The sequence below is a fragment of the Balaenoptera ricei genome, chromosome 12 (genome assembly GCF_028023285.1).
Source record: "Balaenoptera ricei isolate mBalRic1 chromosome 12, mBalRic1.hap2, whole genome shotgun sequence".
Lineage (NCBI taxonomy): Eukaryota > Metazoa > Chordata > Mammalia > Artiodactyla > Balaenopteridae > Balaenoptera > Balaenoptera ricei.
In genome coordinates this window covers 8,994,908-9,010,920 of record NC_082650.1, presented here as the reverse complement: position 1 = coordinate 9,010,920, position 16,013 = coordinate 8,994,908, and the positions used below count along the sequence as shown (strand labels likewise).

General features: G+C 43.6%; 1 protein-coding gene across 5 annotated transcripts in view; it reads left to right on the top strand.

Moving 5' to 3' along the window:
- SYTL3 (synaptotagmin like 3) overlaps positions 1 to 16,013 on the top strand; it is an 81,342-nt gene that overhangs the window by 3,510 nt on the left and 61,819 nt on the right. For 4 of the 5 annotated variants that reach the window (XM_059941872.1, XM_059941871.1, XM_059941868.1 and 1 more), the window contains exon 3: positions 10,917 to 10,981. In XM_059941872.1, the coding sequence (XP_059797855.1) occupies positions 10,917 to 10,981 (65 nt within the window). Of the gene's footprint in view, positions 1 to 5,188; positions 5,262 to 10,916; positions 10,982 to 16,013 lie in introns of those variants that run through there. The other variant, XM_059941873.1, reaches the window with a different exon arrangement.

Below are 16,013 nucleotides of genomic sequence, written 5' to 3'. Positions count from 1 at the left end.
GAGGCAAGCTGACCTGTATTGGATGCTCTACTAAAGAAATGGGTATACTTTCTGTTAGTGATAGCGTGAATCTACATATATTCTAATCTTTTGATGTTGTGAGGTTTTAAAATATTTTAAGCATGGAATAGGCATTTTTGAATTACCAGTTTTGAAAATGATAAAGAACATCTGTGGCTTGATCTCACACTGTTCGAAGCACGAACGGGCTGGTCGTTGATTTCTTGGAAACATGGGGAGTGTTTCTGCCTCTTGTGGGGTAGCGTGCACAAGGACATCACAGAACTTACGAGAGGTAGATATGTTCGTCTGGTGTGACTCTAGGAGAAGAATCAGAGACTGAGATTTGAAAACAGCTTGTAAATGTTGCTGTAGATGCGTGAGTGCCCCGGGGTCTAAGACTGTGAGAGGTGCTGACACAGTGTGGGCGCAGCAGCTGGGTTTTCTCTCCCCCTAAATCGGGAGGATTGTGTCTATGGGCATCCTGATATTAATCTCCTTAAATTTCCCATCCCTTTGCAAGGCTTAATGTATTTCAGTCAGTCATTCGAAGGCAGGTTGTTCAACCAGATTTCCTTGTTCCTAAGCTCCCCCTCTCTGAAGCAGCATGCCAGGTCACTCCCACGTGGTCAGAGTTATCTCCACACATCTCGTGTTTCCTCAGTTTGTGAAGCCAACGCCCTGCAGGCTTTTCTCAGCTTGACAGGGAAAGACCAAGATTTACTGTGAGCCGCCTGGCCGCACTTGTGCTCATGCAGGTCTGGGCTCTTGAGAGAGGAGGAAAGGTCCTAAGATCTCCAGTCAACCATATATATTTGGTTGATAAACACTAATGATAAACACTGTGTCCTAAGGTATTAAATTCTTCAGCACTTTTTCTTCATCTAGTGGTTAACTATAAGCCACAGGGTTATAGGACAGGGGCTGAGGCAACCTCCCAGGAAGCTGGCCCTGCTGAAATCTCTGCCCTGGAGGGCACCATGCCCGGGGCATTGTAACTTTACTGCTCTAAGCTCATGAAGCGTGATTTCTGAAACCCCAGCTTCCTTATGTTGAAATAAGGATGTTTTTCAAAATATCTAAGATGATTGCGTTGCTCTGAGTGAACTGACACAGGAAATCGTTTGGGGAGAGAGCTAAGTAATTTATAACCCAACTCCCCCCCCTCCCTGCCTACTTTCTTCGAAGCTCTCTGCTCTCTCTCTCTAGTTTTGTCCACGCTGGGCTGCCGTCCAATCTTGGGGCCAAACCAAAGAAAAGGCTTGGTAAAACTTGAGGGTAGTCGATAGTCACAACTGAACTGGGGCCTGGACAGGTTTTTGACCCTATCATTTTCCTCTCCCTGCTTCTTCCTCAGCCTAAGACTCATTCTTCAAGAAGTGGATTTGCTGTGGGAACAGGAGAGAAAATAGGTTTTAAAATCAAGAAAGAAGAAGCTCTAGGGTAGCAATTTTAAAAAAGCAAAACCAATGTACAGATTGCTGCAGTCAGTGCCAAAGTCCTGTGACCAGCGCTGGCCTTGGGCTTGTGTTGAGGGTCCAGGAGATACCTGAGGTTTCTGCCTTCTGGGCAGGTTTTCTGCTGAGGACCCCAGGAGCTCAGAGGAGGGAGAGGCGAGGGAGGGCTCAGCTGGCTCAAGGTGACTTCTCAGAGCACCCAGGTGGGAGCATTTCTGGAAGCGGGTCGGGATTAGAGAGGGAGACAGACATTGTCAGGGAGAGGGAACATTGTGGGGATAAGTGTGGACCACTCACCACGTGGGAGGCTGTGTTAAGCATTTCTTGACACCAAATGTTTTATTTAGATCTTCAAACAATCTTACGTGACAGCTACCACCATTATCCCAATTTTATAGGTGAAGAAACGGAGGCTTAGAGACACAAGGGAGCCCAAGGCCGTGTGGTCAGTAAGACTAGAACCAGGTCGCCCGAGTCCCATCTCTTCTCTTTGTTTTAAATTTAAATCACTGTGAGTGATCCAAAATTATTTTTAATGGTAAAAATGAACACATCCAATCAAGTAGAATATTACAAAGCCATTAACAATGTGAGGTGGTGCTGTTAACACAGAGATGCATACCAGCTGTTGTGAGTTTCAAGAGCAGCTTATAAAACCTTGTGGTACACTTTTCTTTCATTTTAAAAAAGATACATAAGCAAAATTATCTGGAAGAATATATATAAAAGAAATGATTCTTTTTCTCTCTCTTTTTAAATTTCTAAGGTCCTTGTTGTTTTATCTCTTTTATATATATAGTAGTGTATATCTGTTAATCCCAAACTCCTAATTTATCCCATCCCTTCTTGATCTCCTCCCTCTCCTGCCTTCTGGGAGACTCGCCCGGAGGGACGGGGTCTTAAAAGCCACTCGGAAGAGTTTGGATTGGAGGCTGTAGGAAATGGGGTGTGAGCATAAGCACGTTGCCAGAAGAAAGCCAGGTGAAAGTCTGCCTGCATTCTGCAGGATGGACTCAGGAGGGGAAGATGAAGGTGAATGAAGCAGATGAAAGACTTTTCAGTGAACGAGGCGTGAGGGGATGAGGCTGGCGGCAATAGAGATGGGGAATGTGAGGGACAGTTCAACAAAGGGGTGATTGAACTTGGTCATAGGGGATGAAAGAGGGAGAAGTGAAAAAAAGTTCTGAGGACTAGCAAAACTGATAGCTTTTCATGCTTAACTGGAAGAACAAAAGGAAATAGAGAGTAAAAGAGAAGCAACAGAAAGAACTAGGTAAACAAAGGCAAGTTGGGAAGGACTTAGAAGGGAAGGTTGGTTGAAAGTTGCTTCCAGTGATGGGGGCCGTGTGTTATCCTTAGCAGGAGCCATCAGAAGAGGGGTGATTTGGGAGAAGGAAAGCAGAGAGAGTCAGATTCCTAGAATTTGGAAAATGTAATCTTTCAAATTTCAGACAGATACTCCCAGTATTTTCATAATCCCATGTTTCGGTAAAATACCGAATCACCACTTTATATCCACGAGGCAAATAACTAATGTATGAGAATGGAATAATTCCAACTCATTATTGTAAATCCTCCTGCCCAAGTGAGTAAAAGGTATAACTCTATAAAAGATAGAAAAGAAATTGAACGCCAGGTATGGTTTAACAGAGTTGGCCAAGGAAGGATTTTGGCTTGGTGCCAAGGTTAAAACGACATATTTCTACTGCTTCTCTTTGTTTCAAAACTTGATTTCTTCTTTTTTCTAATCTGATTTTTAGCATTGTTGATAGGAACTGTTAATTCGTTTCACATGAAAAAGTACATAGACAAGTTAAATATACTGAGTAAAATATTACACATAGCTGTACATTTATAAATTTTCAAGAGGTTAGCCATAAATTTTCAAAAGGTTAGCCACTAAAATTAATTTCACAGAGAAAAAGCCTTTTGTTCTTTGAAATACAGTTTTTTCTTCTTAGTTCTGATTTGGAGATAGCATCTGTTTTAGTTCTCACAAGAAAGCTTGGCTGTTTCACATGGTATAGGTACACTGCTTTCTGTGGGAACAGGATAGATGATAATTACGTAAAGGATCATGATATTCTTTTTATCCATTGGCCAAATGAGAGTAAGGATTACTTAACAGCCTTTGAAGCCTTATGTTACCAAACATATAGTTAAAAAGTGGAAATTTGTGGGATACTTTTTGAAAAAGTTTATTTTTGAAAAGCTTATTTTGTGCTTACTGAAGGGAATGTTTTCACAGTAGTTTGAGTGTCATTTTTATTGTTGTTGAAGTTGAAATTTCTTCTGTGGTCAGCACTTGATTAGTCACGGCAGGTCTTGCTTTTAAAGCCTTTTTGAGATGAGTAAGCTTTCCATACCCTTGAGTTCATACTCGAAGTGGTCACTCAGTTCAGCTGAAACTTTTCACCCTGCAGGAAGGTCAGTGCCAGGAGGCCATTTTCCCAGTCTGGCACTCAGCGTGGTGGTGAAGTGCTGCCGTGGTTAAAACTCTGGGCTGAAATGTAGGCGAGAGTTAAGGATACTGGGCACGTAGGGATACCAGACAGGCTTGTACGTCCTTTCCAGTGTTCACAGGAATTTCTACAATAACAGACCCATGTCCATAGATCAGACCAAGAGTGCATTCTAGTACCAAACACAAGTCATGGGTGGATTTACCGATTTTAGATGACTCCACTGTTGCACTGTTTCATGAACGCAGATATCTTTGAGACCATGATTTCCCAATTTGCAGGTCCTTTATTTTGATTCATTTTCAGTGAACTGCAGTGTCTCTTCAAAGATTTTTCTTCCCAGAAGAGCATGTGGGTGGCATGTGTCCTAAGCCATTGCCTATCTGAGGATGCCTTCGGTAGCCTTTTCTCATGAGTAAGGACTTCACTGGCTTTTAAATCTCAAGTCCCAACTTTTCATCTCAAAGTTCAGTTAATGTGTTATCGTTGTCTTTTGGAATTTAATGTGACAGAGACATTGGAGACTAGCTTTATTTTTATTTCTTTATTGATCATCTGGATTTTATGTACTAGAAGCATATTGGTGTTTTGCTGTATCCTTGTAATTAAAAACAGTTTCCAGTACATGCCTGGGTCTGAGTCTCTCCACACTGATTTTTATGGAATAAGGAAAGTTCCTTTGAGCTGCCTGTCTCTTAGATTTGCTTGTTTTGTTTTTTTAAAAATTACCTTTTACTGTGGCAAAATACACATAACCTAAAATTCAGCGTCTTAGCCATTGAAGTGTGCAGTTTAGTGGCATTAAATACATTTGAAACCATGGGTAATCGTTAGTCAAATCCATTTCACCGGCCTTCACTCATCAAGGTCATCTACAAGACTTCCCTGCCCTCCGTTATTGTTCTAAACAGTGAGATGTTTGCCGGAGTTGTTTTCCAGGTACTTGGAGTCAGCTGCGTCTAGTTTGAGCTGAACTGGTTAAGACTGGCCCAACCCTCCAACTGGGCATGCGCGAGCGTCCGGGCCGTGACCTTTTGACGTCACAGGGCAGAAAACTCCATCCTCAGGTCGTGCTGAGCTCCTGCATCTTCCCACGTGCAGAGACCTGTAGCCTATTTACTGCTCAGAAGGGCTAGGACCCACCTTTTTCCAATCACCTTTCCCCACGCTCCCCACGCTCAGACCGCCCTGCTTCTTTATCCTTCATCCCATAAATACCTCGAGCGCCTTGCCTTCCAGGAGGTGGAGCTGAGGTCTGTTCCCCGTCTCTGTGCTGTTTGCTGCCAACCTCAGCGTCCCAGCGTTTCGGCTTGCTGCGCGACAGGCAAACCAACTCGGCTAGGTAACACGTTCGCGTTATTATGGGACCATCAGCCCCATCCGTTTCCAGGCTTTTTCATCTTGCAAAACTGAAACTCTGTACCCGTTAAACATTTCTCCCTCCCCCCAAGCCCCTGCAGCCCCCATCCTACTTTCTGTCTCTGTGAATTTGGCTACTCTAGGTCCCTCACATAGGTGGAGTCATACAGTGTTTGTCTTTTGTAACTGGCTTATTTCACCGAGTATACTGTTCTCCAGGTTCGGTCGTGCTGTAGCGTATTGCAGAATCCCTTCCTTTTTAAGGCTGCGTCCCATTCCTTAGCGTGTACGTATCACATTTTGTTGGTCCATTTCATCTGCTGACGGGTGCTTGGGTTGCTTCTACCCTTTGGCTCTGTGTGAATAATGCTGCTGTGAACATGGGTGTACAAACATCTCTTTGAGACCCTGCTTTCAGTTCTTTCAGATATGTACCCAGAAGTGGAATTGCTGGGTCACATAGTATTTCTATGTTTAATTTTTTCAGATCTGCCGTGCTGTTTCCCACAGCAGCTGTGCCATTTTACATTCTCACCAACAGTGCACAAGGGGCACAAGGGTTCCAGTTTCTTCACATCCTTATCAACACTTGTTATTTTCTGTTTGTTTTTGTTTTTAATGGTAGCCGCTAATGGGTGTGAGGTGGGAGTTTGCTTATTTTTTGACTCAGTAACATTTTCTTCAGTCCTGTCTAATTATTCTGATTATTCTTCAATGCCACTTGCCCAGGCTTCTTCGGGAATAACTTAGGTTGGCCTTGTTCTGTATCCTACATTTGTATTATTTTCTCCTTCAATATTTAATGTCTTTTTCTCTCATGTTCTGCGAAAGCATCACTGATTCAACTTTCCAGACTCTCCATTCTGCTCTTTCCTGTTGGTAAAACAGCTTGTTCTGCGTTTGCATTGTTTGTTTTGTAAATCTTCCTTTATTCTAGTCTGTCGTCTCGTCACTTCAGCCTGGCTTTTCCTTATGTCTTTGTTTCCTTTTCATGGAGGCGGTTTTTAAATGCTTTTGAAGACAACTGCCTTCAGAAACTTTCCCTGGTTCCCGCAGTGATGCACCTTGAGTAGCCATTCCTGGTCTGCAGGGCTCTGTTTCTCCTGCCCGTGGCCTTTTGTCAAGGCTCTGCGTTGTCTTCAGACATCCAGGTTCAGGGTTTGCCAACAGAGTACACGCTCCTTGTCTCTGTGGTCTCGTGACCTGTCGGTGGTGGTGGAGTCCCTTCTTTGATCTATGGGGAAGACAGGGTGATGCACAATGTCTAACTCGATTTCTGTTTGAGACTTTAACAAGTGCAGCTCTGTGCAGCTGCAGTAGAATTGTTATTTCTTTCATTGACTAATTATCTGATGTAACAAACCAGGAATCACAAACTCATGGCCAACAGGCTGCAGACAGCCCACAGGCCTTGTTTTGTTGGCCTGCTCTATGTCTAATGTTTATCATTGTAACGCCTTAAAACGGGGCATGGGTTCTGCAGCTCACGACAGTGCCCACCCCTCTCTCTTGTTTCATCCTTTAGCCACGCCCTTCGTTTAGAGTGTCTGCTTGGTGCCTGCGTTTGTGATCCCTGCCCCTACACATTTAGAGGGCGTGGTGCACATCATGCCTCGGTACCACCAGGGCTCCACCTATGTCGGTCCCACCTTATCCCTTCAGTTCTCAGGGTGCTCCCTGCAGGGGTGGGGCTATTCATTCATCAACCCACCCGTAGTCACCAGCCCCACCGTGTCCCTCTGTTGTGCTCGTGGCTGTGGATACAGCACTGAATATGACGCGCGGGGGACCTGCCTTTTCTCTGCGGTTAAGTAGAGTTATTCATGTTTTGCAAGAAGTGATGGTAGCTGCTTGGTTAAAATCGTTTCTTTATCTTCATCTTGATTCCGACTCCTGGTTACCTAGGATTTAATCACAATGATCAGTCTTTTTTCCCCGTAAGAACATTGGAATCAGATCAACTGAGCTAGTTGATGGAGGGAAAAAAACCTCATTATTTTGTTTTGTAGCTGAAAACCGCCTTAGGTATAAGATTATTTGAAGTAAAAATTTTTTTCAACTGTATGGGTGCATAGGACCACTTTAGCTGGGAATTACCAAGTGGTTGGACAAGCCAGTACAAAGAAATTAGGTTGATCTTAGTTTTACAATATCTGGCTGCTGCTTTTGGTGTTTTTATAGCTTGTTTGTCTGATAAGCCACCAAGGCTTTTCTTGAGGCTTCCTTGCCATCAGGGCACTGGTTAGAGCACAAATCTGCCTGGGAGATGTGTGTCTTTAAGGCATTTAAAGAATCCTGGCATGCAGATGAATTTTCTACCTCTTGTTCATTGAATGGTAGAAATACATTAAGCAATTCTAGGGACATCATGCTGGCTCTTCTTGGAACATAAAGCATGGATGTGATGGCTTACCCACCTGCAGATGCTAGTAATTTGAATGCAAAGTAAAAGTGCATTCCAGCAGGCCTCTTTGGCTCACTGCCTGTGATAGTAATGAGGTCAGACTATTGAATATCTTTCTATTAGGGTCCTCCATTCATCGTATTATTGAACGTTTGAGTGCTAGAATTTGCAAAGTGCTTTTCAACAGTTATTTCTCTTTTGCTAATGAAATGACAGCATTAGCAGAGTTCAAGGCTATGAAAATGGATGCTGGAACCTCCAGCAGTTTATTAAGAGCTGTCGATGTACCGTGTGCTTGGCGTTTCTAGTTAAAGTGATCCTCATGCAGAGTTCATGGAAAGTCAGACATGGAACTCTAGATCTCTTGCTCTCTTCACCATCCTTGGATTTTGCTTTCTGAGATGGATTTATCAATTGATCGAAAAAGTTTTAAAGAAGCAAGTCATGATTCTGCGGGAGAATTTTAAAACCATTAATCTATTGCTGGGTTCAGAAAATGTTCCAAGAAGCTTTCATAGCTAAATTCTGAGTGAGTCATCGCTGAGGGGGGAGAGAATGTTTCCTTTGGTTACTGTGAGTCATGCTACCCTGTGTTGGCCGTAATGAGGACAGAGACACTGCAAGACCTGCTCACCTTTGTCTTAGAGCCATAAATGGTCCTTCTTATAACACTTGGGATTTGTGTGGACTGGGAACCCTTATGAAAACCATTAGGGAATAAATGCTTATGAAACAGCTGATTCTGCAGAAGAGTTTATGGAGATCCAGCTCCAATCTAGTTCTCAAAGGAAACAGCCTCAAATGCAAGAAGTACTTGTCATCGTATGGTTTAGGCCTGTGGTACTTTTATCCTTCCATTCTTTAGTCACAGATAAGCCCAAGAGACCTGTGGGTTTGTGTTCAAATCTGTCCCTGCCAAGGAAGCTCCTGCTTGAATTTCACAAGTAATCCGTTGGGATTCAGTTAGATGATTAGATGGTAACGTTAGATGGCTAGCACTAGGAGATACTAATATTCTACTTTATCTGCTTCTTGTATAGGTTCTGAAACCAGGGCTAGAGGAGGACTTTGTAATAAAATGTTGTAAAATGTAATAAAAAAATGTTTATTCGGGCGTTTTCACCTTCCTCTTCTCCGTCCCCTTAGCTGTTCTTCCTTTTTCGTGATTGTGCATCTACGGGTGTGATTACTTCTCAGTGGTGGCCTGTGTCTGGCTAGATCAGCTGACTGTAAATTCATGGTTTGATTTGCCACTGAATTCTTAGTTCTGATCTCTCTCAGGTCCAGTCTGAGGCCATGCCCCGCCCCCAGCACCTGTCTCATATGTAAATGCTTTTGGTCACAGGTCATGGGCTGGAGAGTGTGAGAGAGTAGATGAGCTGGAAGGGTCACCACCCCCAGGAAAATAAACATCAGGAAGTGATGTTTGTTTATCAGATGGAGGCCTCCTTGTTTCCACATTTGATTTTCCTCTCCTACTCTCCCCTTAGACTGTCCCGCTGTGTAAGGATGGACGAAGCGTCCTCAGAAATAGAGCAGTTGTGGGTATGGCAATTCAAAGGAGCGTGAATGCACCCCCCGCCCCCCGTTCATCTCTGCGAACTTTCCCTGGGTTTTGATCCTCTGCTTGTCTTCAAGTACCAGAGGGGAAAACTTCCGTTGAGATGCTGAGTTCTCCTTCACGTGTTTTGTGTCGATTTAGTAGATTAGATATCTGAGTTTCTGATTTTACGGAAGAAAAGTTTCCCCTGTCTCTCTAGTGATATATCACAGTTGCATGTTTTATATATCCTTGGCTCTGAATGATAGTGACTGATTATCAAAATTCTGTTGCCAAAATTCATAAACGCTCTGCATATGTTTTCCTTGTTCTGGTCACTAAGCATTGGGAATAATCATTTGCATACTAATCAGAGAATATAATAGTTGTTAACAAGATGAAGGGGAGGGAGTTGGTTGATGTCTTCTGACAACTACTAAGGCTCCATAGAGAAAGATAGGATACTTAAAAAAAAAAAAAAAATGTAGATTGGCATATATTTGTGAATTTACTGCATTTGTAAGCATTAACTTAAAATCCGTTTGAGATCGTGTGTAGCCTGAAGGAACCTAATGGAGAATGTATTTCAGTAAGTACTTATAGAAGAGAATTTGACTGAAGTTTTCATTTTTCTTAAATTTGCATGACCTAGGAATTGACAAGTTTTACGGCACATTATTTTAATGGTGTGAATAATTTATAGTATCTGTGTGTTTAACTTTTTATGTCCTGAAAGGCTATTGACAGTTTTACCTTTCTGAGGCTCTTTGAGGTTGAGGGTGGTTTGTTTAGAAATTTGGAAACTTGGAAACTATCAAGAGTAAAACAGGCTTTGGGACTTCAGTTTCAACCAGTGACCGTACAAAGTGCTCCCGTGCTGCTGGGCCTGTGAGTAGGATGGGAGGGGATGTAGAGATGCCCAGGGAGCCGCTGTCAGACCGGCTTCCCAACGAGAGGTCACGTCCCCTGTCTCTCAAGTGATCCCCAAATCTCCAGTGAAGCCCTTTGATCCCATATCCCAGATTTCAGGTGCTCCCAGGAAACTTCTCAGGTGAATCTGCTCTGTTGGCTCTTGGTAAATGTTGTAGTTAGCTCAAACTAACCTCAGCCTAACCTAAGGATGATCTCTTTCTTAGCTAAATAGACAGCACTGAATTTCTTTGTTGATTTTCCTTCATGCCATTGCTCCCCACCATAAACATGATAAATTGATCATTTTGGTGGCAACTTTGTTTCTCCTTGTATATTTTTTGTGTTACATTACATTGACATGCAGGGTAAAATGTACCCAAGTAGAAACTCCCGCTTTGCTGCTTTTTAAAAAATCTTATCTTTCTTTTTATTTTACTTATTTTTATTTGTTATTGAGGTATAGTTGATTTACAATGTTGTATTCATTTTAGGTGTACAGCAAAGTGATTCAGTATATATATATGTGTGTGTGTGTATATATATATATATATATATAATGTATTCTTATATATATTCTTTTTCAGATTTGCAGCTTTGCTGCTTTCTAGTCAGATCACTTAATCTCTATGGGAAATCTGTATAGTTAGGGATTTGGGCCAGAAATTTGAACTCTGAGGTCCTTTGCCGGACTAATGTTTTGATGTTATCTCGCTACCTTGTATGAGCCAAATATGGCACCACCCACATCTCTCTCTGAGGCTTCCTTTCTGCTTGCTTTTCAGAAACGTGAAAATAAAAACTGGAGAATGGTTCTTTGAGGAACGAGCCAAGAAATTTCCAACTGAAGGTAAACGCTCTCAAAATGTTTACTAAAGTAAAATGACATATTCCCAGTTTAAAAATATTTGGTATTAAGATTTTGAATATGAAAAACTTAACGAGGCGTGGTATATGGGCTTCTATCCGGTCAGCCCTCTTGTTCCTTTTGTCTAAACTTTCCTCCCTCTGCCCCTCAGCTCATGCGGTTTACCACCTTCGCTTGTGGGGCTTCCCTCTGTACCCGCATTTACCCCAACCCTAACCCTGCTGAAATCCACCTGTTTTCCATGAAGTTTCCCTGACTTCTGCTTCTGGGGGTGATGTCTCCCTCTTCTGAAACACCAGTTTGTAAATACATCTCTTCCATAATTGTTGAAATGCCTCATATTATATCATTATTTGTGCCCTTCTCTTTCTCTCCACAAGCAGAAACTGTGCTTTTAAAATCTTATTAGCTCCTTACAGCCCCAAACCTTGACCAAAATGATTGAATGAATAACTGAAGACCACAGTGAGTGAATTGCGTTAGAACTTAGCAGATATTGGTGACTATGAAGTGAGCACACGCGATTATGTGAGTGGAGGTGTGTATTTGGTCTGTGTACCCCGGATGTCTTATAAAGTACTTGCAAAGTTGACATAATGGTGTGATTAGTAACTGGGACTCAAGGCCGTGGAGAAAACGGGTCATGCTTTGGTTACAGAAGTGTCACGGCACAGCATGTGAGCTGTGCAGATAAGAGGATGACTTATCAGGCAAAGGTGCACACATGTGTCACACACGTGTCATCAGAACAGAGCGGAGGCAGCACACTCACTACACCCCATCTGTCCGCGGTGGTAACACGGGTGGCACCCGTCTCTGTGATGTGTCACCGTGGAGACTGAACACAGGGGAGCCTGGAGTGACCTAGCGGGGATGTGGGTGGCTGGAAACACTTTTTTTTCTGGTGGGAGGGAATAGTAACAGTTTGAGGTGGAGAAATAAGCTATTTAGCCTCAACCAAAGTGTGTGTTGGCACGTAAAGGAAGCCATTCGTCTGGGTGTTGACAATCAGCTTTCATAAAAGCACTGTGCACCGAGATTTAGTCGGCGGTAAATTCTCCCCTGGATTACATTCCTGACTCTTCTTACTCAAGAAAAAGTGATGATTCTGCCAAGTTTATTAGAAATCTGGAGGAATATATAATACTGTTGGGAGTGCTCAAGCCAAAAAAAAAAAAAAATGCAGCGTGTGTGATTTTTATCTAGACCTGTGTTTCTCAATCCTTTTTTCACTAGTGTCCTCTCTCTCGTTCCCAAACAGCCTTGTTAACACTTTTTTCCCCTAAATATTACCAGTCCATGAAAGTTTAATATCCCAGATATACTGCGTAACTATAGCTATATATTTATGTATGGAGGCCTTTTGGAGCAGAGCACAAACCATTGAGATATCTGAGATTTTTTTCATCTTCCGAGCAGTGTTTGCTCCCTTGGGGCCATCAGCCTATATCTGTTGCATCACCTAAGCGAGCAGTGGCAGTCTGGAGTCTTCCTATACATTTTATTGTTTTGTTTCTTGAAAATACTTTTTGGTTGGGAGGCTAGGGTCTTCTTCAGGCGGTAGATAGATTCTCCTTTTTTTTTTTTTTCCACATCTAGTCCTAGTTCATAAAAAGTCTGTAGGGAGGGAAGTTTCTGTTATTTCTCAAACCAACTCACTGAAGACATCCCAGAATTTTTTTTAATATGTTGTAAGTTTCGGTATCATTACTTCAGATAGGGAAATTGATTTGCAGGCCAGAATATGTGTGTGCACGTGCATGTGTCCAGCACTCTTCCTCTTCTGAGTGAGAGGAAGAAGTAGGTTACCCTGGTGATAGGAAGGGGAGGAGGAAAGAAATGAGACTGACTTCCCGGGTTTCTCGTTCTTATCCAGTGACTTTCCCCCAGAGTGAAAACATCAGTGAGGAAAAAAATTAGAGGAATGAAAGTCAGCCTAAGCATAAATCATCCTTTTCAATTTTTGTTGTCTATTCCCAAGGTATAAAACAAACCAAAGAAAAAACGAATCCTTCCTTCTCTTCAATGCTTCCTCAAATGCTGAGGTGCCTCATTTTCCTATTGTCCGATTTTAGTAGAGTTGGGCTCGGAAGGCGTGGCGAGATGAAGAAAAGTGCCGTGTTGGGGGTCACAAGTACGACTGTGCGCCAGACCACAGGTGGGGGGAAGTGGGGAGGAGATGAGTCAGCACGGGTGGTCCAGGCTCGGATGCTGCAGGTTTATCTGGACAGGCGGGAACTCCACCACACTTATCTCTGTCCCCGAAAGAGATTGAACTGAGTTTGTGTGCTCTATCAGTTGAGGGCCAGGTAGGAAAACAGAAACCACACAGATCTGAAGAAACAGAATTTAGTTTAGGGAATAGGTTCAACAGGTATTGTTGGAGGACTGGAAAGACAAAAGGAGACCAGCGAGGGGGCACAGACATGGTGACCACAGGGGGCACACACTGCCAGGGCCGCTGCCGAGTGGGTGCCGGTGAAGACGAAGGGTCAGCCCCCTCCCCCTCTCCCTGACGCGCTCTCCCACCCCCTGCTGGGCCGTAACAGGCAGCCAGCTGCCACCTCGATGCTCTGATGTGTTCGAGAAAAAGTGTGATTCTGCATATTACCTAGTGTGTTTGTCGTAATGGTGTGAACACGGCTCTTTCCAGCCTTCTGCATCCTAAGTGGAAGCTAGGAAAATGAGATGGTGGCTTAAGCCATGAAAGGGGACGAGACAGCTCAAATTTGTGCCTCTTTCTAGGCATTAGTTACCTATTGCTGGGTTAAAAATTCCTCCCAAACTTAGTGGGTTAAAACAATTAACATTATCGTTTTATATGGCTTCTATCCTCAGCTGAAGGCTTGCCTGGGGTTGGGGGATCTGCCTCCTGGGGGCTCACGCACGTACCTGGCTAGTTAGTGCTGCTGTTAGCAGGGGGCTTCGGTTCCTCCACGCCTAGACCTCTCCACGGGGCAGTGTGAGGGCCCTCACGACATGGCGACTGGCTTCCCCCACGGCAAGTGACCCAAGACAGACCAAGGCAGAGCTCTGCGATCCATCTTCATATTAAAAAATTGTTTTTATTGTGGTGAAATTTATACATGATATGAAATTTACTATTTGAACCGTTTTTAACTATACAGTTCAATGGCATTAAGTACATGCACTTGTTCTGCAACCATCACTACTGTCCATCTTCAGAATTTATCATTCCACGGTCTCCCCTTGCAAAGCCCCTTGTAACCACTATCCTACTTTCTATTTTCTGTCTCCATCAATATCTTTATGGCCTAGCATCAGAAGTCACACCCTGTCACTTCTGCTGCGTCCTATGGTCACACCCTGTCACTTCTGCTGTATCCTTTAGGTCAGCTCTATTCAGGGCGGTAGGGACTACACAAGGGTGTGGATATCAGGAGGGAGGACTCACTGGGGCCCTTCAGGAGGCTGGCTACCACATCCTGTATTCCCTGTCCCAGGCCTGGAACCTCAGAATCCTTCTTGACTCCTCTCTCTTCCTCCCCACCCCATATCCAGTCAGTCAGCAAATACTGCCATTTCTCCTACCCCAGTCTCTGGAATCTTCCTCTGGCCCTTCTTTCCCGCTTCCAGGGCTGCAGCCCCTAGCTCATCTCCATGACTCCACCTGCTTCCCCATACTCCACCCTCTGTGAAGGGGGAGATTTCTTTTCTCTTTTAAAATAAGTTATTTTCTGATTATAGAAGTAATGCCTATTCATTGCAGAATATTTGGGAAATGCAGAACAGTAGACGGAAGGCAATAAAAATCCCACCACTGGTTAAAACTACTGTTAGTTAAGGACCTCCCTGGAGGTCCAGTAGTGAAGACTCTGCGCTTCCACTGCAGGGGACGTGGGTTTGATCCCTGGTGGGGGAACTAACATCCCACACGTCACGTGCACAGACAAAAAAACCCAAAAAACAAAAAACCCACTGTTAATTACACACACGCACACCACACACACACACACATACATACATACATACATGCACACACTCTCCTGGCCCTCTTTCTAGGTGATCCTGTGCATGTGGGTGCACATACAGACTTAGCAATTTTTAAAAAAAATTTATTTATTTTTGGCTGTGTTGGGTCTTCGTTGCTGTGCGCGGGCTTTCTCTAGTTGCGGTGAGCGGGGGCTACTCTTCGTTGCGGTGCGCGGGCTTCTTATTGCGGTGGCTTCTCTTGTTGAGGAGCACGGGCTCTAGGTGCGCGGGCTTCAGTAGGTGTGGCACGAGGACTCAGTAGTTGTGGCTCGTGGGCTCTAGAGCACAGGCTCAGTAGTTGTGGTGCATGGGCTTAGTTGCTCCGCGGCACATGGGATCTTCCCGGATCAGGGCTCGAACCCATGTCCCCTGCATTGGCAGGCGGATTCTTAACCACTGCGCCACCAGGGAAGTCCCCAGACTTACCAATTTTTAAAGTGTGTTTGTGGTCAGAGAATATATAGGTTTTTGTCTTGCTTTTAAAATTCAGCTTAGCATAAACATGTCCTGATGCTATTAAGACCTTCCAACATACGTTGATGACTACATAACATACATCAGATGGATGTACTACCATTTATTAACTTGTTCCCTCTTGTCTGTGAGTGTATCACTGTATTCAAATTATCATATTATAGATAATTCTGCAGTGAACAGCCTGTACAGGTATCTTGGCATCTCTGTTCATTTCCTTTGGACAGATTCTTAGAAGGAGAGTGACTGGTCAGACATGTGAACACTTGAGAGGCTTGGCGTGTTTTGCCAGACTCCCCTCGGGGAAGCGTGTGCTCATTCACCCAACCCTGGCAGGTTCGGGTCCGAGAGCAGCCCCCTCACCACACTCTGGCCCCCATTACATCCTTTCTTCTTGAACATAATTTCAAGTTATATTTGTGATTTTGTTCTGAATGTAAACCTGATATATTCATTTAAAAAAAAAAAGAAAAATGAAGAAAAGCATAACCATGTTAAAAATATGGTGACTTCACCCTGAGAACTGTTTATAGTTGGTGCATGTCAT